General features: G+C 45.3%; 1 protein-coding gene across 1 annotated transcript in view; it reads right to left on the reverse strand.

The window, feature by feature from the left end:
• Positions 1-23,095, reverse strand: part of NHSL2 (NHS like 2) — a 182,413-nt gene extending 159,318 nt beyond the window's left edge. Inside the window, exon 1 of the mRNA XM_082263041.1 lies at positions 22,547-23,095. Within this exon, the coding sequence (XP_082119167.1) occupies positions 22,547-23,060 (514 nt within the window). The 5' untranslated portion in view covers positions 23,061-23,095. The remainder of the gene's footprint in view (positions 1-22,546) is intronic.
• Between the last annotated feature and the right edge of the window lie 2,625 nt (positions 23,096-25,720).

A 25,720-nucleotide genomic window follows, 5' to 3' on the forward strand; every position in this document is an offset into this window, starting at 1 on the left:
ACTTCTAAGCACTTTACCTAAACAAGTGCTGGCAAGAGGAATGCAAAGAGATGGGGAGCCAACATAACTTGCTGGTGCTCATCTCTGGCAAAGGCTTGGAGCTGAAGATAACCACCATCTATCAATGCAGCTGCCTCCTTGCTAGCTCTGTTGTTGCCCATCAATACAAGTGCTGGCAAGAGGAATGCAAATGAATAGGAGGCCAAAATGCCTTGCTGGTGCTTGTCTCTGGCAAAGGCTTGGAGCTGCAGATAACCACCATCTATCAATGCAGCTGCCTCCTTGCTAACTGTGTTGTTGCCCGTGATTACAAGTGCTGGCAAGAGGAATGCAAAGGGATAGGGAGCCAACCGGCCTTGCTGGTGCTTGTCTCTGGCAAAGGCTTGGAGCTGAAGATAACCACCATTTATCAATGCAGCTGTCTCCTTGCTAACTGTGTTGTTGCCCGTCAATACAAGTGCTGGCAAGAGGAACGCAAAGGGATGGGGAGCCAATATGCCTTGCTGGTGCTTGTCTCTGGCAAATGCTTGGAGCTGAAGATAACCACCATCTATCTAGGCAGCTCTCTCCTTGCTTACTGTGTTGTTGCCCTTCAATACAAGTGCTGGCAAGAGGAATGCAAAGGAAGAGGAGGCTGACATGCCTTGTGGAGATAGCCACTGTCTATCAATGCAACAGTCTCCTTGCTAGCAGTGTTGTTGGCCTGTCCAATGACTTAGCTAGCCTTCCACATAGAAAGATGGGATAAAGTGTTACATGTACATAGTTCCCCAGGTAACAAAAAAACTGTAAAAAATAAATGAGACTTCCTGTTTGATCCCATTGGTGTTCTTTACTGCTGCAGAGTATACAATGTATCCGCCTCCTCCGTTATTTCATGGGAGATTTGTATGATTTCAGCACCTTGCTGGGTGATATAAACGGAACTCGCATACGTCTTCCATTAGTTATGTAACCGTTTATTGTCAGGACTGTCACACTGTAATTACACCATATCATGGCGACATCACAATAAACACAGTTCAGTACGCCAAGACCAATTAGCGCTGTTATTTGATTCCTCCATCCTGCACAGACGCACTCTATTCCCAGAGACGGATTAGTGCTGAGTTTTGTAGATTGAAATTTTAAGCTTCTCGATGCTTCATAAAATAAGGAATATTCACACACAGAACTACAGAGAATGTCAGTGATCTCTACATTATGCTGCTGCTATAGACTATGGCGAAGTAATTGTGATATCCATTATAAATATAAAACATTTAGCGGCATATGTATAAAAAATATTTGCCATGCGGATGACTTAGGCCCAACGAATGATCGCCGTATTGTTTGCAATATGATTATCTCCTATGATCATTAGCTCCATCTACTGGCCTAAGGCGGTATTGATTTTTTTATTGCTGTACGTCCGTAAAATACTGCATGATGACCACTAGATGGAGCTGACGATCATAGGAGATGATCATATTACAAACAATCATTCGTCACGCCTGTATGAATGCCTAAAGGGTAACTCCCCTTTTCGTGGGGAAAAAAATTGCACATAAGGAAAAAACAATATAGCGTATACAATTGCAACAGAAATCATATTGTAATTGAATGTTATTAAAAATTACCTTTCCTTTTCAATCTGCAGCTGTTGTAATTTTCTGAAAATGCAATATGGCCGCCTGGAGCTGTTCTGTACACAGAATGTATACTGACCACACCCCCACAAACATCATTTCCTGCTTGTGTGATTGGCTCACCAATTTTTCCAGAAGTCTACACTAAGATACAAGTCAGATTTCTGGCATCCCCTGCAACAATAATGTCATTTTTTGTGACATACTCCCAATAGGAACACGTCTAAAGGGATGCAGGCCCAGCAGATTTCCTTATTATAGCCCTGCAGCTGCCACAGCTGATAGATAATTATGAAACCGCTCCCATTAGACCCACTCAGCATAGAGGAACAAACAATGATTTCTTCAGAATAGCAAAAGGTAGGAATCTGCAACAAAGTGGAGGGGGGATTATGGTGTGGGGTTGTTTATCAGGGGTTGGACTTGGCCCCTTAGTTCCAGTGAAGGGAACTCTTAAGGTGTCAGCATACCAGGACATAGTGGACAATTTCATGCTCCCAACTTTGTGGGAGGAGTTTGGGGATGGCCCCTTCCTGTTCCAACATGACTGCGCACCAGTGCACAAAGCAAGGTCCATAAAGACATGGATGAGCGAGTTTGGGGTGGAGGAACTCGACTAGCCTGCACAGAGTCCTGACCTCAACCCGATAGAACACCTTTGGGATGAATTAGAGCGGAGACTGCTCGTCGGCGGGGAAGCCGATGCAGCGGCAGGCGGCTCCGATTGCCCCCTGACACCCGCGATCGTTCCCCACTGAGAGAGAAGGACGGTTGGCTGTTGTAAACACAGCTGACCGTTCTCCCTGGAATGATCACAGAGCGCCTGTGATCATTCTATATAGGAACACTATATGGTCATTTCAAAAGCTACGCCCCCATACAGTTAGAATCACTCCCCTAGGCTTATATTTAACCCCTTGATCACCCATAGGGTTAACCCCTTCCCTGCCAGTGTCATTATTACAGTAACAGTGCATATTTATAGTACTGATTACTGTAGTAATGTCACTGGTCCCCCCAAAAGTGTCAAAAATGTCAGTTAGGAGTCCGATCTGTCTGCCGCAATGTTGCAGTCCTGCTAAAAATCGCTGATCGCTGCCATTACTAGTAAAAAAAAAAACAATAAAAATGACAAATCTTTCCATTAGTTAGTAAACGCAATAACTTTTGCGCAAACCAATTAAAATTACGCTTATTGTGATTTTTTTTTACCAGAAATATGTAGCAGAAAACAAATTGGCCTAAAATGTTAAAAAAGTTTGATTTTTACATTTTGGGTGGGGGGGGATGTTATATAGCAGAATGCGAAAAATATATATATATATTTTTTTTCAGAATTGTCGCTCTTTTTTTGTTTATAGCTCAAAAAAAAAAAAAAAAAAATCGCAGAGGTGATCAAATACCACCAAAAGAAAGCTCTGTTTATGGGAAAAAAGGGACATCAATTTTATTTTGGTACAGCGTCGCACGACCGCGCAATTTACCATTAAAATAACGCAGTGCCGAATCGCAAAAAAAAAAATGGGCTGGTCATTAAGGGGAAAATCCTTCCGGTCCAGAAGTGGTTAATTTAATATATTTTTTTATTTCATGGAAATGATCAAATGTGCTCCAAAAAAATCCCCCATGAAACTCAAATGCATTAGCCGTAACACTGCAGATGTTCATATGGCAGCAGATACTTTCCAGTGACTGTCATCCTCCTTCATAGGACTGGCCCAGTAACATGAAAAATCTGTTTTCATTATATTTCTTTGCTCGGTCGCATTCTCTTTTCACTGTAGAGCGTTCCCGGGACAGAGAATGGACAAGAACAGCTGCCTGAGCCTGAAGAACATCTGCCAGCGCTGGAAGTGTGTATATTTATTATTACTGCTGTGGGAGCATTGTACAAGACTGCATCCTTCTTATGACCAATGGGATATCACTGACGAAAAGACTTTATTCCCCCATAAAGAAGACTTGACATCTAAAGTATAAAATCCATAGCTATTCATCCATTGAAACTGCATGCAAACTAATTTGAATGGGGCTAAATCAAATGTTCTCAGGCAATATCCCCTCCAGATCAATGTGCGAATAGTGAAAATACTGCTTTATGGCCACCAGATGGGGCTGAAGAGCGTACTTACGCCCTATGATTCTCAGAGCCATCTAGTGGCCATAATGCAGTATTTGTCCCCCATTCACTCTTTGTGTCTGCAGAGAATAGGGCCTAAGAACATTTGAGTTTTCCCCATTTGCACAGAATGCATTTATTCCCCCGTACGGGGAACAAATTATTTGCAGTTTTAAGGGACACACAGCGGTGGAAATGTTTTAAACTCCCCCAAAAGTATATACACGTGTGGCCACCTGACCATCACACCTACTGTAATGCTAAATGTATGTGGACTCTCCTCCAAGTGATGGAGTTCAGATGTTTTCAGTGAAGGTTTCTGGTAATACCACAACATACAAAGGCATTTTAGACCATTCTACGCTTCCAACTTTGTGGTAACAGTTTGGTGAAGGCCTTTTTTCGTGTCCCAGTAGGACTGTGCCCCTATGTATGAAGCCAGCTCCAAAAAGACGTGGTTTGAGCAGCTTGGTGTTGAGGAACTCGAGTGGCCTTCACAGAACATCGACTTCAACCCTACTGAACACCATTAGGATGAATTAGGATGCTAATCCAACATCAGTACCTGATCTCAACCCTAGAGATCGACCGATTATCGGCATATCGGGGGCCGATATGGACTTTCCCCGATATATCGGATTCGACCCCTGAGGTTACCGATATTGCCGATATTTAGGGTAAGTGCATTTACGGGGGTGATGCCTGCAGCTAGAGGCATCACCCCGGTACCGGCGTCCATAACCGACGGTCGGCTGACTTGTAATGACAACCGATGTGGATGAGAAGCCGCTTGGCTGTCATTACAAGGAGCGGGAGGGGACGCCTTCCACGGGCCGGGCATCCTACCTCCACCACCAGACCCGGTGTAGCATGAAGATGTGTCCCCGTGAAAGCCGGTATCCCTGCCGCAAGTGCGCATGCGCCGGTCTCCATGTAAAAAACCCGGAAGTGATGTCATGACATTACTACCGGGTTCTCGGCGCCGAATTACAAAAACTGACAGCATTCAAAACAGCCAAACTTAGCGTTTTGAATGCTTTTCAGTGCCGATGAGGGGTTTGGGGTCTTTTAGACCCCCAGATCCCTCCCACAAGGAGTACCTTTAGAAAAAAAAAAAATGTTTTTTACATGTCCGAAAATATCGGCCGATACCGATATCCGATGAACAAAATATTGGAATCGGTATTAAAAAAACGCTATTGGTAGATCACTACTCAACCCTACTGAACACTATTGGGATCAGGTCTTCTTATCCAGCATCAGTACAGGAACTTTACCTTACTAAACACCATTGGGATAAGGTCTTCTTATCCAGCATCAGTACCTGAACTTTACCCTACTGAAAACCTTTGGGATCAGGTCTTCTCGCTCAACATCAATACCTGACCTCAAATCTACACCACTGGAATTTGGTTACCTTATCCAAAATCAGTACCTGACCTCAACCCTACTGAACACCATTGGGATCAGGTCTTCTCATCCAACCTCAATACCGGAACATAACCCTACTGAACACCATTGGGATCAGGTCTTCTCATCCAGCCTCAATACCGGAACATAACCCTACTGAACACCATTGGGGTCAGGTCTTCTCATCCAACCTCAATACCGGAACATAACCCTACTGAACACCATTGGGGTCAGGTCTTCTAAACCAACATCAGTACCTGAACTTAACCCTACTGAACACCATTAGGATGATAATACAACATCAGTACCTGATCTCAACCCTACTAAACGCCATAGGGATCAGGTCTTCTTATCCAGCATCAGTACCTGAACTTTACCCTACTGAACACCTTTGGGATAAGGTCTTCCCATTCAACATCAATACCTGACCTCAAATCTACACCACTGGAATTTGGTTACCTTATCCAAAATCAGTACCTGACCTCAACCCTACTGAACACCATTGGGGTCAGGTCTTCTCATCCAACCTCAATACCGGAACATAACCCTACTGAACACCATTGGGGTCAGGTCTTCTCATCCAACCTCAATACCGGAACATAACCCTACTGAACACCATTGGGGTCAGGTCTTCTCATCCAACCTCAATACCGGAACATAACCCTACTGAACACCATTGGGGTCAGGTCTTCTCATCCAACCTCAATACCGGAACATAACCCTACTGAACACCATTGGGGTCAGGTCTTCTAAACCAACATCAGTACCTGAACTTAACCCTACTGAACACCATTTGGATGATAATACAACATCAGTACCTGATCTCAACCCTACTAAACGCCATAGGGATCAGGTCTTCTTATCCAGCATCAGTACCTGAACTTTACCCTACTGAACACCTTTGGGATAAGGTCTTCCCATTCAACATCAATACCTGACCTCAAATCTACACCACTGGAATTTGGTTACCTTATCCAAAATCAGTACCTGACCTCAACCCTACTGAACACCTTTGGGATCAGGTCTTCTAAACCAACCTCAGTACCTAAACTCAACCCTACTGAACCCCATTGCGATCGGGTCTTCTCATCCAACATCAGTATCTGCCCTTAACCCTAATAAACACCATTAGGATCTGGTCTTCTCATCCCAACATCAGTACTCGAAAATAACTCTACTGAACACTTATGGGATCAGTTCTTCTCATACAACATCAATAACTGACTTCAACCCTACTATACACCTTAGGGTGAAAAAGGGAATTGCAAGCTACTGTAGGTCCTCTTATCCAACATCAGTAGCTACAATTGAAAACAAATCACCTAGAACTCATATGGGGTGCACGGTCAACAGTGGTGCCATACAGAAACCTATAGAATGGTCAGCACTCTATAGAGTTTTCAGACTGAATTTTACTTGTCAACACGTCAAGCTGAAGAAGTCACATTTCGGGGACATACAGATCCCCTTTGTCACGGTGTCCCTGTCTATGGTTGGCGTCCCTAAAGAGTTTGTTCTTCTTAACCACTTAAGCCCCGGAAGATTTTGCCCCCTTCCTGACCAGGGGGTATTTTGCGATTCGGCACTGCGTGACTTTTAACGGACAATTGCGCGGTCGTGCGACGCTGTACCTAAACTAATTTGGCGTCCTTTTTCCCCCACAAACAGAGCTTTCTTTTGGTGGTATTTGATCACCTGTGCGATTTTTTGATCATGCGCTATAAACAAAAAAAGAGTGTAAATTTTGCAAAAATAACAATATTTTTCACATTTTTTTTATATGAAACTCCCCCAAAAAAATGTAAAAATCAAAATTTTTTAAAATTTTTGGCCAATTTGTATTCTGCTACATATGTTTGGTAAAAAAAAAAAATCACAATAAGCGCATTTTGATTGGTTTGCTCAAAAGTTATTGCGTTTACTAACTAAGGGAAAGATTTCTGTCATTTATTTTTTTTTTTAACGAGTAATGGCGGCGATCTGTGATTTTTTTTGCGGGACTGCGACATTGCGGCGGACAGATCGGACCCTTGACTGACATTTTTGACACTTTTGGGGGGTACCAGTGACATTTCTACAGTAATCAGTGCTATACATATGCACTGTTACTGTAAAATTACACTGGGAGGGAAGGGGATAACTTTATTGGAGAGGGAGGGGTTAAGTGTGTCCCTAGGGGCGTGATTCTAACTGTGATTGGCTGTGGCTACATGTGTAAGAACAGTGATCAACGGTCCTACATAGCAGGACCAAGTGATCTGTGCTTTTACACAGGGGAGAATGACAGGCGGCTTTGTTTACATTAGCCGCCTGCCTTTATCCCTCTCCACCCGATGATCGCGAGTGACCGGCTGACATCGGGTCCGCCGGAGGTCGCGGTGCGAAGTAGCGTCGCTTGCATGTGAACGGGGCCTTACTGCGGCAATCAGCCCCGTACAGGCAAAGTGACGTAGTACTACGTCGCTCGCCTACGAGCCTCTAGGGGGCGAGCGCGCCCCCGCTCGTTCCCTGACATGTCCGCGCGAGTGACCGAAAAAATGGGGCTTCTGTTTATGTGACAATATTATATTTCCCAGAAAAGTTTCGGAATGGCCAGGGTATATTTTAGTTCTTTCCTAAATACATGACGTCTTAGAAGTGAAAATCTGACCTTTCCCACTCTATCCAAAACTAAAAAAAAAATTTGGCTGGGCCTTCACTTTTATCTCAACAAAAACATTATGTAAGGTTTTGGCTGATATTTTCCTCAGCTATGCACTGAATACGTTCTCCACCACATAAAGATTGAGATTTATAGATCACCAGAGCACCATAGATCCTTAACCCCTTGTCTGTCAGGAGCATGCCAAGCCAGGGGGTAAAGCAAGATCATGGCTACTGCAGCCCAGTAGCAACCAAAATCAGAAGCAATGCGTATCACGTCACTTCCGGGGCCACAGCTGTCATTTCTTTAGCTACTGCAGCTGAGGGTGCAGCTAATCAAGCATGATCTGTGCTTAATTAGGTGCAGGGAAGACATTAGCATGATTGTGCCCCAGTGTACAAAGCCAGCTCCATAAACACATGGTTTGAACAGATTGATGCTGAGCGATTTGAGTCCTGCACAGAGCTACGACCTCAACCTTACTGAACACCTTTGGGATGAATTGGGACGCTGATTGTTAGCCAGGACGCCTTATCCAACATCAGTACCTGACCTCAAATCTACCAAACACCACTGGGATCAGGTCCATAGTTCATAGTCCACAGTCTATCATCTATAGTCTATCGTCTATAGTCCACAGTCTATCATCTATAGTCTATAGTCCATAGTCTAACATCTATAGTCCACAGGCTATCATCTATAGTCCACAGTCTATCATCTATAGTCCACAGTCTATCATCTATAGTCCACAGTCTATCATCTATAGTCCACAGTCTATCATCTATAGTCCACAGTCCACAGTCTATCATCTATAGTCCACAGTCTATCATCTATAGTCTATAGTCCACAGTCTATCATCTATAGTCTATAGTCCACAGTCTATCTTCTATAGTCCATAGTCCACAGTCTATCATCTATAGTCCACAGTCTATCATCTATAGTCCACAGTCTATCATCTATAGTCTATAGTCCACAGTCTATCATCTATAGTCTATAGTCCACAGTCTATCATCTATAGTCCACAGTCTATCATCTATAGTCCACAGTCTATCATCTATAGTCCACAGTCTATCATCTATAGTCCACGGTCTATCATCTATAGTCTATAGTCCACAGTCTATCATCTATAGTCTATAGTCCACAGTCTATCATCTATAGTCTATAGTCCACAGTCTATCATCTATAGTCCACAGTCTATCTTCTATAGTCTATAGTCCACAGTCTATCTTCTATAGTCCATAGTCCACAGTCTATCATCTATAGTCCACAGTCTATCATCTATAGTCTATAGTCCACAGTCTATCATCTATAGTCCATAGTCCACAGTCTATCATCTATAGTCCACAGTCTATCATCTATAGTCCACAGTCTATCATCTATAGTCCATAGTCCACAGTCTATCATCTATAGTCCACAGTCTATCATCTATAGTATATAGTCCACAGTCTATCATCTATAGTCCACAGTCTATCATCTATAGTCCACAGTCTATCATCTATAGTCCACAGTCTATCATCTATAGTCCACAGTCTATCATCTATAGTCCACAGTCTATCATCTATAGTCCACAGTCTATCATCTATAGTCCACAGTCTATCATCTATAGTCCACAGTCTATCATCTATAGTCTATAGTCCACAGTCTATAATCCATAGTCTACTGTCACTAGTCTATTGTTCATAGTCCACTGTCCACAGTCTATAATCCATAGTCCACAGTCTACCATCATTAGTCACAGTTCATAGTCTATAGTCCATAGTCCATAGTTTATAGTCTATAGTCTATAGTCTATAGTCCAGTGTCCATAATCCACTGTCTACCATCATTAGTCCATAGTTCATAGTCTATAGTCCATAGTCCACAGTCTATAGTCTATAGTCTATAGTCTATAGTCCAGTGTCCATAATCCACTGTCTACCATCATTAGTCCATAGTTCATAGTCTATAGTCCATAGTCCACAGTCTATAGTTCAAAGTCTATAGTCCACAGTCCATAGTTCATAGTCCACTGTCCAGTCTAAAGTCCACAGTACATAGTCCACAGTCTATAGCCCACATTCCACTCTTCACAGTCCAGTCCATAGTTCATAGTCTATAGTTCACTGTCCACAGTCTATAATCCATAGTCCACTGTCTACTGTCAATAGTCTCTAGTTCATAGTCTATAGTCCACTGTCCACAGTCTACCATCATTAGTCCACAGTTCATAGTCTATAGTCCATAGTTCATAGTCCACAGTCTATAGTCCATAGTCCACTGTCCAGTCTAAAGTCCACACTCCACTTTCCACAGTACATAGTCCACAGTCTATAGCCCACATACTACTCTTCACAGTCCAGTCCATAGTTCATGGTCCATAGTTCATAGTCCACACTCCACAGTTCATAGTCCACTGTCCACAGCCCATTGTCCATTGGACTATGGACAATGGACTATGGACTGTAGACAGTGGAAAGTGGACAGTGGACTATGAACTGTGGAAAGTGGAGAGTGGAGTGTGAATTATAGACTGTAGACTATGGACAATAGACTGTGGACAATGGACACAGAACATAGTCTATAGTCAATTGTCTATAGTCCACAGTCCACCATTCACAGTCTACTGTCCATAGTCCATTCTTCAAAGTCCACAGTCTATAGTCCACAGTCCAAAGTCTATAGTATATTCTCCATTTTCTATAGTCCAAAGTCCATAGTCTATAGTTCACAGTCCACAATCCATTGTCCAAAGTCAACAGTCCATTGTCCAAAGTCCATAATCCACAGTCCATAGGCTATAGTTCCTAGTCCTCTATCTTTGTATCTCCACTCTGGAGAAACTTTGTATCTCCACTCAGGAGAAACTTTGTATCTCCACTCTGGAGAAACTTTGTATCTTTGTATCTCCACTCTGGAGAAACTTTGCATCTTTTTATCTCCACTCTGGAGAAACTTTGTATCTTTTTATCTCCACTCTGGAGAAACTTTGTATCTTCACTCTGGAGAAACTTTGTATCTTTGTATCTCCACTCTGGAGAAACTTTGTATCTTTTTATCTCCACTCTGGAGAAACTTTGTATCTTTTTATCTCCACTCTGGAGAAACTTTGTATCTTCACTCTGGAGAAACTTTGTATCTTCACTCTGGAGAAACTTTGTATCTTTGTATCTCCACTCTGGAGAAACTTTGTATCTTTTTATCTCCACTCTGGATAAACTTTGTATCTTTTTATCTCCACTCTGGAGAAACTTTGTATCTTTTTATCTCCACTCTGGAGAAACTTTGCATCTTTGTATTTCCACTCCCGAGAAACTTTGTACCTCCACTCTGGATAAACTTTGCATCTTTTTATCTCCACTCCCGAGAAACGTTGTATCTTTGTATCTCCACTCTGGAGAAACTTTGTATCTCCACTCTGGAGAAACGTTGTATCTTTGTATCTCCAGTCCAGAGAAACTTTGTATCTCCACTCCAGAGAAACTTTGTATCTTTGTATCTCCACTCCAGAGAAACTTTGTATCTTTGTATCTCCACTCCGGAGAAACTTTGTATCTCCACTCCGGAGAAACGTATCTTCCCTGGGATCTCTGAATGTATAAATCCCTCTCCTGGTCTATAGAGTGCCCCCCGCCCCCGTACCCAGCACACCGTAGTACATACCTCCCCATCGCTGCGGCACATCTGCAGGAATTGCGCAGACCGGCCCTGTAACATCTGCTTTCCCCGAGTCATGCTTTGTGCTGAAGAAAGTGCATTGTGTCCCTGTGGAGAGGGAGGGGAGACTCGAATGTCTGGGGCTGGGACGTTCTTCCCCAAACTCAATCCAGATTCTCTCTCCCCCCCCCCCCCCCCGCGGCCCCCCCACCCCAGGCTTTAACCCTCGTACATCTGCTACAGCGCCGGCCTCCCGATTGTTATTTCTGGGATTAGAACGCGGCCAGAGGCGGCGATGACATCTGGTTTAGGGTGCGTTTACACTTGCGGCACCCTCTGAAAAGCGATCCGCGGTGGATTAGGTGACAGGCAGCTCCTGGACGCCTGTTTTAACCCCGTAAAGTTCACCACGAATGCGTCTTTTGCACATAGAGCCCCATTCGGTACCATCGTCGAACGCAACGGGAGGGGTTATCATTTTTGCTGATGGGTTTCTACAATCTTTGCGTCGGGGCGGCAAGGCTATGCGTGTCGCGAATATTGCGCACTTTCCTGACACGAAGAGAAACGCGTGGGGGAGCACCAAACTGCAAGGCGTTGCATTTTTGGAAAAACTGTGACTCTGATGGGAGGACGATTCCAATGGGGGGATTAATGTATGGGGGCTAGGATGGGGACCCTGATGTAAGGGGGGCTCTCATAGGGATCCTGATGTAAGGGTGCTCTGATAGGGACCCCAATGGAAGACGGGACTTTGATAGGGACCCTGATGTAAGGGGGCTCTATTACGGAACCTGATGTAAGGCGGGCTTTAAACGGGACCCTGATATAAGGAGGGACTCTGATGGGGACCCTGGTGTAAGGAGGGACTCTGATGGGGACCCTGATGTAGGGGGGGACTCTGATGGGGACCCTGATGTAAGGAGAGCTTCAACTGGGACCCTGATATAGGGAGGGACTCTGATGTGAACCCTGCTGTAAGGAGGGGCTCTGATGGGGACCCTGAGAGTAAGGAGGGGCTCTGATGGGGACCCTGAGAGTAAGGAGGGGTTCTGATGGGGACCCTGAGAGTAAGGAGGGGCTCTGATGGGGACCCTGATGTAAGGAGGGGCTCTGATGGGGACCCTGATGTAAGGAGGGGCTCTGATGGGGACCCTGATGTAAGGAGGGGCTCTGATGGGGACCCTGCTGTAAGGAGGGGCTCTGATGGGGACCCTGATGTAAGGAGGACTCTGATGGGGACCCTGATGTAAGGAGGGGCTCTGTTGGGGACCCTGATGTAAGGAGGTGCTCTAATGGGAACCCTGATGTAAGGAGGGGCTCTGATGAGGACCCTGCTGTAAGGGGGGCTGTTTTGGGGACCCTGATGTAAGGAGGGGCTCTGGTGAGGACCCTGCTGTAAGGGGGGCTGTGATGGGGACCCTGATGTAAGGAGGGGCTCTGATGGGGACCCTGATGTAAGGAGGGGCTCTGATGAGGACCCTGATGTAAGGAGGGGCTCTGATGGGGACAGGGGACATCTTTTCCACGTTTCTCACATTTATGGCAGCCCATTGAAATGAATAGGCTGCCCTACACGTATGGCGCACGTTCGGTCGCCCCTGTAATTGTGAACCAGGCCCAAAGACTCGGCGTAGTCAAACGCATTTTTAACACTTTTGTTGCCAGTCGAGTTTTTTTAAAATTTTTTTTTTTTACATTTTGCACAAAAAAAATAATAATTTTAGGCCTGAAGATTATCTAAAACCCCCCAAAAAATGTCCACATTTTGTGAACACAGAGACCCAAGAGAATAAAATGGTGGTAGGTCCAATTTTTTTTATGCCGCGCGATATTAGAGCAAAGGTTCATCAAGCGCAAAATTTCAGTAAAAACGACGCTTAGACCCCTGATGTCTCACTGGCCCTCCAACTGTCCGTGGCCCCGCCCCTTTCATTCACTGGGGTTAACTTCTTTCAATCATGGAGGCTCAGCATCACATGTGGGCGTTACCTATGCAAATACAGCCTGCCTAGGAACGCCCACTCCTCCAGACTGACATCCACCCATCAAAAGGTTCTGATATTTGCATAACTCCTCCCAAGAGCCTGCCCACTGCTTGCACTATGGCTGAGGACTCTTAAAGGGCTGCCCCGACCTGAAGAGGGGCAGATTGGAAAATGAAGACCCCCCCCCCCATCATGGAAGGACAATGGCTTAGTGGTTAGCACTTTTGATTTGCAGCACTGGGGTCCTCGGTTCAGATCCCACCCAGGACACAGGCTGCATGAAGTTTGCTTGTGTGGCCAGTGTCAGGACAAGGTCATCTAGAGCCAAGGGAAAATAATACAAAACTGTGCCCCCCCCCCCCCCCAAGACTTATGAGCATTGTGTGTCAGCAAAAAATCCCCCCCCCCCCCCACGAATATGCATTTCCCCTCCTTCCGTAACATATCTGCCTCCCATGCCAGCACAAAATGTTGCCATCCTCCCCACAACCTCAGCTCTCTCTCCAAATCCCCCCTCCTAGCACAAATCATCTCCACCCTTCTTATCCTCCTAGCACAAATCCTCTATCCCCTCCTCGCATAAATACCCCCCAATCATCCCTACTTGCACAACTCCCCCCCCCCCCCCCCCAAAAAAGTCCTCTCCTAGCACAAATTCCCTCTACCATATCACCTCTTTTAGTACAAACCCCCAAAATCACCCCTCCTGGCTCAAATTTCCCCTCTAAGCTCAAATCTTCTTCCCCCTCCTAGCACAATCCCCCCCCCCCCCCCCAAAAAAAGAAAAATTCCCATCCTAGAATAAATACCCCTCCAATCAGCCCTACTAGCACAAATCACCCCCCAAAAAAGTCCCCTCCTAGCACAAATCCCTGCTACCATATCACCTCTTCTAGTACAAATCACCCCTCCTAGCTCAAATCCTCCCCCCCCACTCTGAATCCGCCCAATCCCCCCCCCCCCAAAAAAAAAAATTTCCCCTCCAAGCATAAATACCCCCCATACATCCCTACTAGTACAACCCCCCCCCCCCCTCCCCCCAAAAAAGTCCCCTCCTAGCACAAATCCCTGCTACCATATCACCTCTTCTAGTACAAATCACCCCTCCTAGCTCAAATCCTCCCCCCCCCCACTCTGAATCCGCCCAATCCCCCCCCCCCAAAAAAAATTTCCCCTCCAAGCATAAATACCCCCCATACATCCCTAGTACAAACCCCCCCCCTCCCCCTCCCCCCAAAAAAGTCCCCTCCCAGCACAAATTCCATTCCCCCTCTACCATCTCACATCTTTTAGTACAAAACCCCAAATCCCCCCTCCTAGCTCAAATCCTCTTTCCCCGTTCCCCCCTCCCAGCACAATCACCATTCCTAGCACCCCTTAATTTCTCCTCCTAGAACAAATTTTACCCCCCCCCCCCCAAAAAAAAAAAGTTTCCGAGCATAAATAAGCTTCTAGTATAAATACACCCCAATCATCCCTACTAGTAAAAATCCCCCCCCCCCTTCCAAAAACAAAAGTCCCCTCCAAGCACAAATTCCCTTTACCATATCACATATTTTAGAACAATCCCCTCTCCTAGCTCAAATCCTTTTCCCCCATCCCGGCACAATCACCATTCCTAGCACCCCTTAATTTCTCCTCCTAGAACAATTCTTCTTCCCCCCCCCCCCAAAGTTCCCCTTCTAGCATAAATACTCCCCAATCATCCCTACTAGCACAAACCCATCAATGCATCAATGTCCCTAATAGATAAGTGATCCCATCAGAGTCCCCCCCCCTTGCATCAGTGTCTCCATCAGAGTCCTCCTTACATCTATGTCCCCATTACAATCTCCACTTACATTAGCGTCCCAATCAGAGTCCCTCATTACATTAAAGTCCTCATCAAAGCCCCCCCCTTACATCGGTGTCCCCATTAGAGTCCCCCTTTCATCAGTGTCCCTATCAGATTCCTCTAATATATCAGTGATCCCATCAGAGTCCTCAGTTACATCAGAGTCCCCCCTTGCATCAGTGTCTCCATCAGAGTTCTCCTTACATAGGTGTCCCAATTAAAGTCTCCTTTACATCAATGTCCCCACTTACATCAGATTTCCAATCAGAGTCCCCCGTTACATCAAAGCCCTCATAAAAGTCCCCCTTATATCAGTGTTCCCACCAGAATCCCCACTTAAGTGTTCCAATCAGAGTCACTCCTTACATCAGACTCCCTATTAACCGCTTGCCGACTGCTCACAGTATATTTACTGCGGCAGTCAGCCCCTCACAGGCAGAGTGACGTAGGTCAACGTCGCTCGCCTGTGAGGCTCTGGGGAGCGAGCGCGCGCCCGCGGAGGCGCGGTCACGGACCCCCCCGCGCGTGTGACCAGCGGACCCGATGTCCGCCGGTCACTCGGCGATCGTCGGGGGAGAGGGAGAAAGGCAGGCGGCTTGTGTAAACAAGCCACCTGTCATTCTCCTCGCTGTAAAAACACTGATCACATGGATCTACTATGTAGATCCGTTGATCAGTGTCCTTACAGCTCAAGCCACAGCCAATCACAGTTAGAAGCACGCCCCTAGGGACACACACAGCCCCTCCCTCCCAAATAAAGTTAACCCCTTCACTACCAGTGTATTTTTACAGTAACAGTGCATATATATAGCACTGATTACTGTAGAAATGTCACTGGTAACCCCAAAAGTGTCAAAAATGTCAGTCAAGGGTTCTGATCTGTCCGCCGCAATGTCGCAGTACCGCAAAAAAAAAAAATCGCAGATCGCCGCCATTACACGTTAAAAAAAAAAACACCAAAAATGACAGAAATCTTTCCCTTTGTTAGTAAACGCGATAACTTTTGCGCAAACCAATCAAAATACGCTTGTTGCGATTTTTTCTACCAAACATATGTAGCATAAAACAAATTGGCCGAAAATTTTAAAAAATTTTGATTTTTACATTTTTTTGGGGGGGAATTTCATATAAAAAATGTGAAAAATATTGTTATTTTTGCAAAATGTACGCTCTTTTTTTGTTTATAGCGCAAAAAGTAAAAATCGCACGGGTGATCAAATACCACCAAAAGAAAGCTCTGTTTGTGGGAAAAAAAGGACGCCAAATTCGTTTAGATACAGCGTCGCACGACCGCACAATTGTCTATTAAAATCACGCAGTGCCGAATCGCAAAATACCCCCTGGTCGTTAAGCAGGAAAATCCTCCGGGGCTTAAGTGGTTAAAGCCCCTATCAGAGTCACCCCTTGCATCAGAGTCCCCCCCCCCCCTTACATTAGGTTGAAGCAGAGACCTAATGCGGTCGTAATTTGGAGCCCCCCCCCCCCTCTACTATCACACTGCACAGGAGATCAGAACTGAATTCCTCTTTAGCTGCTCTGCCCTCTTGTGGCCATTTTTAAATTCTCAGTTATACCAAGGAAAATACGTGCTCATCAGTAGCCCTGTATGTCATATACAGTATATCTGGAAGGTGTGCGGCACCTCTGCCCTGGGGAACCAATCAGAATACATCCGCATACCAAACCTAAAAGGAATATTCCACCTTGCATAAAAAATGATCAAATGCGCCCATTTGAAAAAAGAAAAAAAAAAAAGTGAATTTATTTATTTATTTTTTTTGCATTGGAACATGCAAAGCATGACATCAGTGGATCGCGGGTACAATTCAAAGGTTTCTGCAGACTATTCCTCCAGCCTTGGGTCTGTACCGAGTTTACAGAGCCTTCGTTGCGATTTGAACCATATATTTTGTACGGCTCAAATTGCATCACATTTGCGCCAAAATGTTTTTTTTTCCTCCACACCCAATGTGGAGATTCTGGCAAGCGCAATCTGTTTCGGGGTGTCGTTCATAGAACATTTGGCATGCGATTGGTCATGTCGAATCGCATGTCAGTTTGGAGCCTATTGCCGGCAACGGCACCGGTTCACACTGGAATCATTCAGCTGAACTCGCATGTCAGTGCGACTTCGGGGCGCGATTTGACAGACGTTTGCACGGGTTCATGCACAGACGTCTATTGAAGTCGCCAAAAATAGTGCCGAAACGACTTTTGGGAATCGGTGCGGCGCCGCAAAGTCAGGGTCGTTGCCAGCAATAGGCTCTGATTGGACATGTCAAATCTGCCCGATGTGAACGGGGGCTTAATGCTCCATGAACGACACCCCGAAACAGATTGCAAAATGCAATGAGCTTGACAGAATCGCATCCGATGAGTGTTCACACCCATGCGATGCGATTTTGATGCGGGGGGAAAAAAAGGGTCCATATTTGCACCACAATGTTTTAGAACCCTTTTTTCCCCCCTTACACCTAAATCTTATCGCATGGGTGTGAACACCATGAGATGCGATTCTGGCAAGCATTGGATTGTGGGAAAGTCGGAGTTACTAAGATAGCAGAGAGGTGATTTTTAGCTAAAAAACGCTGAAAAACTCACTACAAAGTTACTGGTGTTTTTTATAACAATCACAGGCTGGGGGGGAGGGGAAAGACCTGTAAGTGTTACTGAACGGCAGCAGAGAAAAATCAGGTCTCCGTTCCTGCTGCACTTTTGTGGCAGAGCTGTGTAAATCTCAGAACTGGATTGACACAAATACAAATCCTTTGGAAGGAAAAGCAACCCCCCCCCCCCCCCTTATATGTATTTTTTCTATGTATTTAGCTGTTTGCTTTTAGCTTGGCTTTACATGGAAATTGCTTGTATTTAGTGATAGAAGCGAAGCCTCGCCGTCTGTGGTGTTATTGTTGCATTTTGTTTCCCATCAGAGGCAGAAATTCCCATTGGTTCCATGGAAGCAGAAAAGGAAAACAGCCGGATATTATTATTGGAGTCCCTTTTTTCCTGGATGAGTGTTTCCACCCGTTCTGCTCATGCCCGGCCCCTTTATCAGGGAGAGTGTGGGAACTCGGGCTGTGCCTCTACTGTAGATCCCACAGATGTCTTAAATATACAATTGTTAAATGTACCAGCAGCAGCATGGGACTTATTTATCTACTGATTCCCCCGGGGGATCATAAAACACCAAATCTTCAGGATTCCCAGCATGAAAAAAAATAAAAAGTAAAAAATAAACATGACTTTATTATGTAGATTGTAGAATGGTTTATGTTGGGGTATATAACTGGATCTAGGTTGAGTTATGTAACTGGATCTTTGTTGGAGTATGTAATTTGATCTATGTTGGGGTAGGTAACTGGATCTTATTGGATGTGTAACTGGATCTTGTTGGGGTATGTAACTGGATCTATGTTGGGGTATTTAATTAGATATATGTTGGGGTATGTAATTCGATCTATGTTGGGATGTGTAACTGGATTTTGTTGGGGTATGTAACTTGATCTAGGTTAGGATGTGTAACTGGATCTTTCTGGGGTGTGTAACTGGATCTTGCAGGGGTATGTAACTGGATCTTGCAGGGGTATGTAACTGGATCTATGTTGGGGAAGGTAACTGAATCTGTGTTGGGGTATGTAATTGGATCTATGTTGGGGTAGGTAACTGGATGTGTTGGGGTAACTGGATTATGTTGGGGTATGTAACTGGATCTGTGTTGGTGTAACTGGGTCCTGGTGGGGTATGTATTGGAATCTACTGTATGTTCGGGTAGGTAACTGGATCTATGTTGGGTTATGTAACTGGATCTACATTGGGGTATGTAACTGGATCTTGTTTAGGTATGTAATTTGATCTTGTTGAGATAAGCATTTGGATCTTGCTGGGGTATGTAACTAGATCTTGATGAGTATTTAACAGTTTTTTGTTGGGGTGTGTAACTGAATTTTGTGGGTGTATAAATGGATCTTGTTGGAGTGTAACTGGATCCTGTTGGGGTATATAACTATTGGGTTATGCAGCTGGATCTTTCTTGGATATGTAAATCGATCTTGCTGAGGGTATGAAACTGGATTATGTTGGGGTTTGTAACTGGATCTAGCTGTGGTGTTACTAGATCTTATTGGGGTATGCAACTTGACCTTGTTGAGGTAACTGGATTTTGTTGGGGTGTGTAACTGAAACTTGTTGGAGTATAACTGGATCTTGTTGGGGTTTATATATGGATCTATGCTAGAGTATGTAACTAGATCTATGTTGGGGTATGTAATTGGATTTATATGGGCGTAGGTAACTGGATCCTATTTGGGTGTGTAACTTTATCCTGTTGTGGTGTATAACTGAATCTTGTTGGATTGTAACTGTATCTTATTGGGGTGTGCACCTGGATCCTGTTGGGGTTTGTGCCTGGATCTTGTTGAGGTAAGTAGCTGGATCTTGTTGGGGTATGTAACTGGATCTTCTTGGGGGTATGTAAATGGATTTTCTTGGGGGTATGTAAATGGATTTTCTTGGGGGTATGTAAATGGATTTTCTTGGGGGTATGTAAATGGATTTTCTTGGGGGTATGTAAATGCATCTTCTTGGGGGTATGTAAATGGATCTTCTTGGGGTATGCAACTAAGTTGGGGTTTGTGCCTGGATCTTGTTGGGGTATGTAACTGGATCTTCTTGGGGGTATGTAACTGGATCTTCTTGGGGTTTTCAACTAAGTTGGGGTTTGTGCCTGGAACTTGTTGAGGTAAGTAGCTGGATCTTGTTGGGGTATCTGGCTAGATCTTGGGTTATGTAACTGGATTATGTTCGGGTATGTAACTGGACCTATCTTGGGCTATGCAATTGGATCTTGTTGGGTTTGCTAGTGGACCTTGTTAGGGGGTAACTAGATTTTTTTGGGGCATGTAACTGGATTTTGCTGAGGTATGTAACTACAGTAGATCTGACTGGCGTATGCAACTGAATCTTGTTGCGATAAGTAACTAGATTTTGTTGGAGTGTGTACCTGGATCTAACATTGAGTAATGGTGACAAAATCTGATCCTCCATGTAACATAGGACTTTGTTTTATAGTCCGATTAAGGACCGGTGTCAATGAATTTTTCTTACAAGCCTTTGGGAACACAAAATCCATCTGAAGCAGGTGAAATGGAGGTCAGGAAGAGATCAACTGCAGTTCAAGTGCACCCGTCTATGAAATATTAATGACCTCAGAAGCCACTTAAACTGAAGCCATCAACACAAGGCCAAAGCTGGCCCGGCTTTGGGCTCTGAGATATAAGAGATAGTTAAACTTGCTGAAGGATCGGGGTTAGACTGATGCAAACAGCTCTTCACGTGCTACAGTGTCTTCTGCCTCTTCAGGAGCTACTGAGCAGCACACGCCACTTATAGAGCCTTATACACCAGACCAACCCCCGTCCTTCAGTAATCTTTTCAGAAACTCAGGTCAGGTTTCCTGATGGTGACAACGGTAGACCATGCCTGTGTAATGTGTGATGAAACAGCCACTTGTAGTTGCCATCAGAAGCCCATGGGAACACAGAAACCAAAAGAAAGTGCCTGAACCAGTACCTTCATGGTAGGATCACCAGGGATCCTACAAGGCATATATGAGACTTTAGTGATCCAGATTACATAATTGTGCTGCCATTGCCCAAGAATGGACATAAAATTGACCTGTAACATATTTCCAATGCAGTGCACCACAATGCTTAGTAGCATGCCTTGCTGTTTGCAGCATAGGAACTACGTTGTCCTAGTACAGTGATGGAGAACCTTGGCACTCCAGATGTTTTGGAACTACATTTCCCATGATGCTCATGTGCTCTGCAGTGTACTGGAGCCTCATGGGGAATGTAGTTCCAAAACATCTGGAGTGCCAAGGTTCGCCATCACTGTCCTAGTACATTGAGGTCCCATTAATCGTGACATGAGTTGTAGTAACAGCCAGGGGAGGACTGGGCCAGCGGGCAGGGGGGCAATTGCCCCCTGGGCCGCTCTGATGTCCTGTAAAAAGGCTATACCGTTTCTGCCACAGACATGCCCTAAAGGATTCCTGGTGAAGAGAAGTAAAAAGTCTCTGCCACTGACCTTCTGAGTGCGGGATGAAGACAAGGCGGGATGAAGACAAGGACAGATGGCATGGATGGTGTAAACTGTGTCTGAGCTAAGGCCGGTTCCATGCCCCACTTCAGACTCTACTCCCCTGGCCGGCCATAACCGAGCTGTCCCAGCTCCTTCCAACCGCCCCCTGCTGGCCAGGTTGGGAAACCGGATTCAGCCGGTGAGTAGAGAGTACCTGGAGCAGAGCTTCAGCCTGGAATGGGGGGGTCAGGAGGAGGATGGGAAGAGGGAGAGTGGGAAGGGACCATGGGCCTCTGGTTTGTACTTGCCCCCTGGGCTGAAATGGGGCTTTTCCACTGCATGGAACCGAACGGTTCGGCTTGCTTTTGTGCTTTTCCACTGCTGGTACCGCATGGTATGGAGTGTAGGAACGGTTCGGTACGGTGGCGCTTTTCCACTACATGGAACCGAAAGGTACGGCTCTCAAAAACAGTACCCCCTCGATTGCGGTTCCAAGAGGTACCATACCGGTACCATATCCCACAATCCTTTGCATGCAGCTGACTGTTTGTCACTACTAGCCACTGATTGGTCAGAGAATCGTTGTTATCCCACCCACTTACTTTAGTACTACTTTAGTGGAAAAGCAAACCATACCAAACCGTTCCAACACCGTACCATGCAGTGGAAAACCAAACCGGGCCAAGCAGGGCCGAGCCGGTACTTGCAGTGGAAAAGGGCCAAAAGTTGCCAGTCTGGCCCTGGTAACAGATACAGTATTTTTTGGCCCTTAAGCCCTGTACACACGCACAGATTGTTGGCCGACCGATCGGCCGTCTTTTGTCCAGTGTTTGTTGGTTGAAATGTGCTCTAGACTTGCACTGGACTTTTGTTGGCCAACAAAAACCAACTTCAGAAGTGATGTCATGTGATGGTTGACTTTCCCTGTGTTTTTTCTTCTCTGAGCATGCCCAGTCTTGCTCATGTGTTTTTTGTCTGCCGAAATCTGTACTGACTGAGGAACAATCGGCCATTCTGTTGTTGGCCAACAAAAATTTTATAGCATGCACACCAGATTTTTTTTCGGCCGAAAAGTCGGAAACATCATACTAACAAGCCTACAATCGGCCGATCGGACGTTGGCCGACAATTTACGGCCAACAATCTGTGCGTGTGTACGGGGCTTTAGTCATCTTACAAAGAACATAGACAAGGAATAACAACATCTACCTTTAGCAAGAGGTGGGTTTTGACCTGGCGTCCAGTGCCGAGTACTCTCGCAGAGCTCCCAGTACACGTCTCCTGTTCGCTGATGCAGGGAGACGATACAATTCTGCATTGACTGTAGCTGATCCTCCAACTCCTCGAAGAGCGACAGTGACAAGCGACTTAAATCGGACATCTGAAGGATCAGCGTGACCAAGTAACGTATACAAACGTCCTTAAAATCCTGCACGTTAACAGAGCTCCTCGGTAAAATCGGAAGGGCTTTCCCAGGAACAAGACATCCTTTCCATGTCCGGTCAAGGTAAAGGATGTCCCACCTACAAGACTGAAGGTATCTGGTGGGGCATCGCGTGTTTCCATGTTTGTCTCCTTGACTTGCCATTACCCGGTTTCCATAGTTTCTTTGCAGGCCGGGTCTACCGGTGGTAACATTTTGGGGATCAACAGATATCTGTAGACCACGCTGTGCATTTCCCCAGGGGGACTGTGGTCTGACGGATCGTTTGTAGAAAGGCATCAGGTGCTCAACTCCGTCTCGAAAAAATTTAGGCCACCATGACCATCCAATGGATATTCTATTTCAAATACAGATTTCAATATACAAATTCCGGTGTATCAGGCAAGGAATTGCAATGAACTGTAACAGGAAAAAGTTCTAGATTAGACTCCGGTCCTAAAATCTGGATCCCTCGGTCAGTTCTCCATCAGAAGCTCTATCTAGTCCTCAGTGCTGCCTGCTTTGCTGGGTTGCAACAAAAAAAACGAATCTAAACATCAGACTGCAAAAGTTTCTTTCTCAAGGACAGGGCTGGGAAGAGGTGGATTTGCTGAATCTCAGTCATGAAAACTGTTGATTTCCCCAATGGACATGAACTCCACCTTCTGTATTTTCCACTAACCCGTTCAAACCCAGAAAAGTCTCAATGTTCTGCTTCCTTTTCATTGGACGTATCGGGGGAAAGTCTTTGTATGACGTTCTATAGTGAAAGTGTCCATCTGAAGGATGTTATCATATAAATACATGATTAAATAAATGAATATAAATGTATAATCGTATAAATTTAGCAGCTGGCTAAAAGATGTTTTATAAAAAAAACAAAACTGAAAGTAGATGTAAGGTTTGCTACAATGTGTGTCCTAAAAAAAAAATGATACAGTGTAATAAACTATAATAAAGTATAGGAAACAAATTATCCACTTCTGGGAATGTTATATAGCAGAAAGTGAAAAATATTGTTTTTTTTTTTTTTTTTCAGAATTGTCGCTATTTTTTTGTTTATAGCGCAAAAAATAAAAAAATCGCACAGGTGATCAAATACCACCAAAAGAAAGCTCTGTTTGTGGGGAGAAAAAAAAAAGGACATCAATTTTATTTGGGTGCAGCGTCGCACGACCGCGCAATTGTTCGTTAAAATAATGCAGTGCCGAATCGCAAAATAGGGCTTGGTCATTAAAGCGGAGTTCCACCCAAAAGTGGAACTTCCGCTTTAGGGAGTCCTGACCCCCCGACATGCCACATTTGGCATGTCATTTTTTGGGGGGGGGAGCGGGTACCTAGTTTTGACAGGTACCCGCTCCCACTTCCGCTCGGAGCGCCGCGGCGCCCTGAGCGGAAGTTCTCCTCTCCCCCTCCCTCCCTGCAATCTTCTGGGACACGTCAGAGGTCCCAGAAGATTGCCGGCCAATCACGGCGCGCAGCGCGACTCGCGCATGCGCAGTGGGTACCCGGCTGTGAAGCCGCAAACTGTAACAGCCGGGTGCCCACAGCAGTGATGCCGGCGCCGAGGGAGAGGATCGAGGCTTCCGGCGGCCGCATCGCTGGACCGTTGGACAGGTGAGTAAATGGCTGGAACTCCACTTTAAGGGGGCAAATCCTTTCCGGTCTTATAATGGTTAATGACCAGGCCATATTTTGCGATTGCGAGTCGTGCGACACTGTACCCAAATAAAATTGATGTAATTTTTTTCCCACAAACAGAGCTTTCTTTTGGTATTTGATCACCTCTGCAATTTTTATTTTTTGTGCTATAAACAAAAAAAATAGCAACAATTTTAACATTCCCAAAAAAAAAAAAAATTAAAAATCAAAATGTTTTAACATTTTAGGCTGATTTGTTTTCTGCTACATATTTTTGATAAAAAAAACAATCACAAGAAGGCCCCGTTCACATAGGGGGGACGCTACTTCGCACCGCGACCTTGGAGCGGCCGCCACGGACTTCATAACATTGAAGTCTATGACGGTCGCCTCCTGGTCGCCCCAAAGAAGCTCCGGACCCTTTTTTTAAGTCGGAGCGACCAGGTCGCCTCACAGGTCGCCTTAGTGCGAACCGGGACTAAGCGTATTTTGATTGGTTTACGCAAAACTTATTGCGTCTACTAACTACGTGAAAGATTTATGAAATTTAATGTTTTTTTGTTTTGTTTTTTACTAGTAATGGCGGCGATCTGCGATTTTTTGCGGGACTGCGACATTGCGGCGGACAGATCGGACCCCTGCCTGATATTTGTGACGCTTTTGGGGGGACCAGTGACATTACTACAATAATCAGTGCTAAAAATATGCACTGTTACTGTTCTGACACTGGCAGGGAAGGGGTAACACTGTGGGTGATCAATGGGTTAAATGTGTACCTAGGGGCGTGTTTCTAACTGTGGGGGGGCGTGGCTTATGAAATGATCATAGAGACCTGTGATCCTTTATAGTAGGATCACAGGCACTCTGTGATCATTTGAGGGAGAAGAATAGTCAGATGTGTTTATAACAGCCGACCGTTCTTCTCTCTCAGTGGGGAGCGATCGCGGGTGTCAGGCGGCAATCTGAGCTGCCTGACCCGTGCATCAGAGTCCCCGCTGCCGAATGGGGGCGGGAGCGCGCCGCTGGCGGCGCATGCTCCCCCCCAGCTCCCCGCGCGCGACCGATGCAGACCTTCGGCGGTTCGCGCAGGAGCGGCTGCCTGCTGCAGTATAACTGCAGCGGGCGGTCGTAAAGTGGTTAATAAATTATACACAATTAGATAATAAAGTATATGTAACAATACATATACTGTATGATAAACAAAGTCCTGGGACAAGGTCATCTAGAGCCCAGGGCGAACCTATCAAATTGCGCCCCCCATAGATGTATGAGCAAAATTTATTAGCAAAAATCCCCCCCCCCCCCAAAAAAAAAAAATT

This window comes from Pelophylax lessonae (genome assembly GCF_965119305.1).
Source record: "Pelophylax lessonae genome assembly, chromosome: 7".
NCBI lineage: Eukaryota > Metazoa > Chordata > Amphibia > Anura > Ranidae > Pelophylax > Pelophylax lessonae.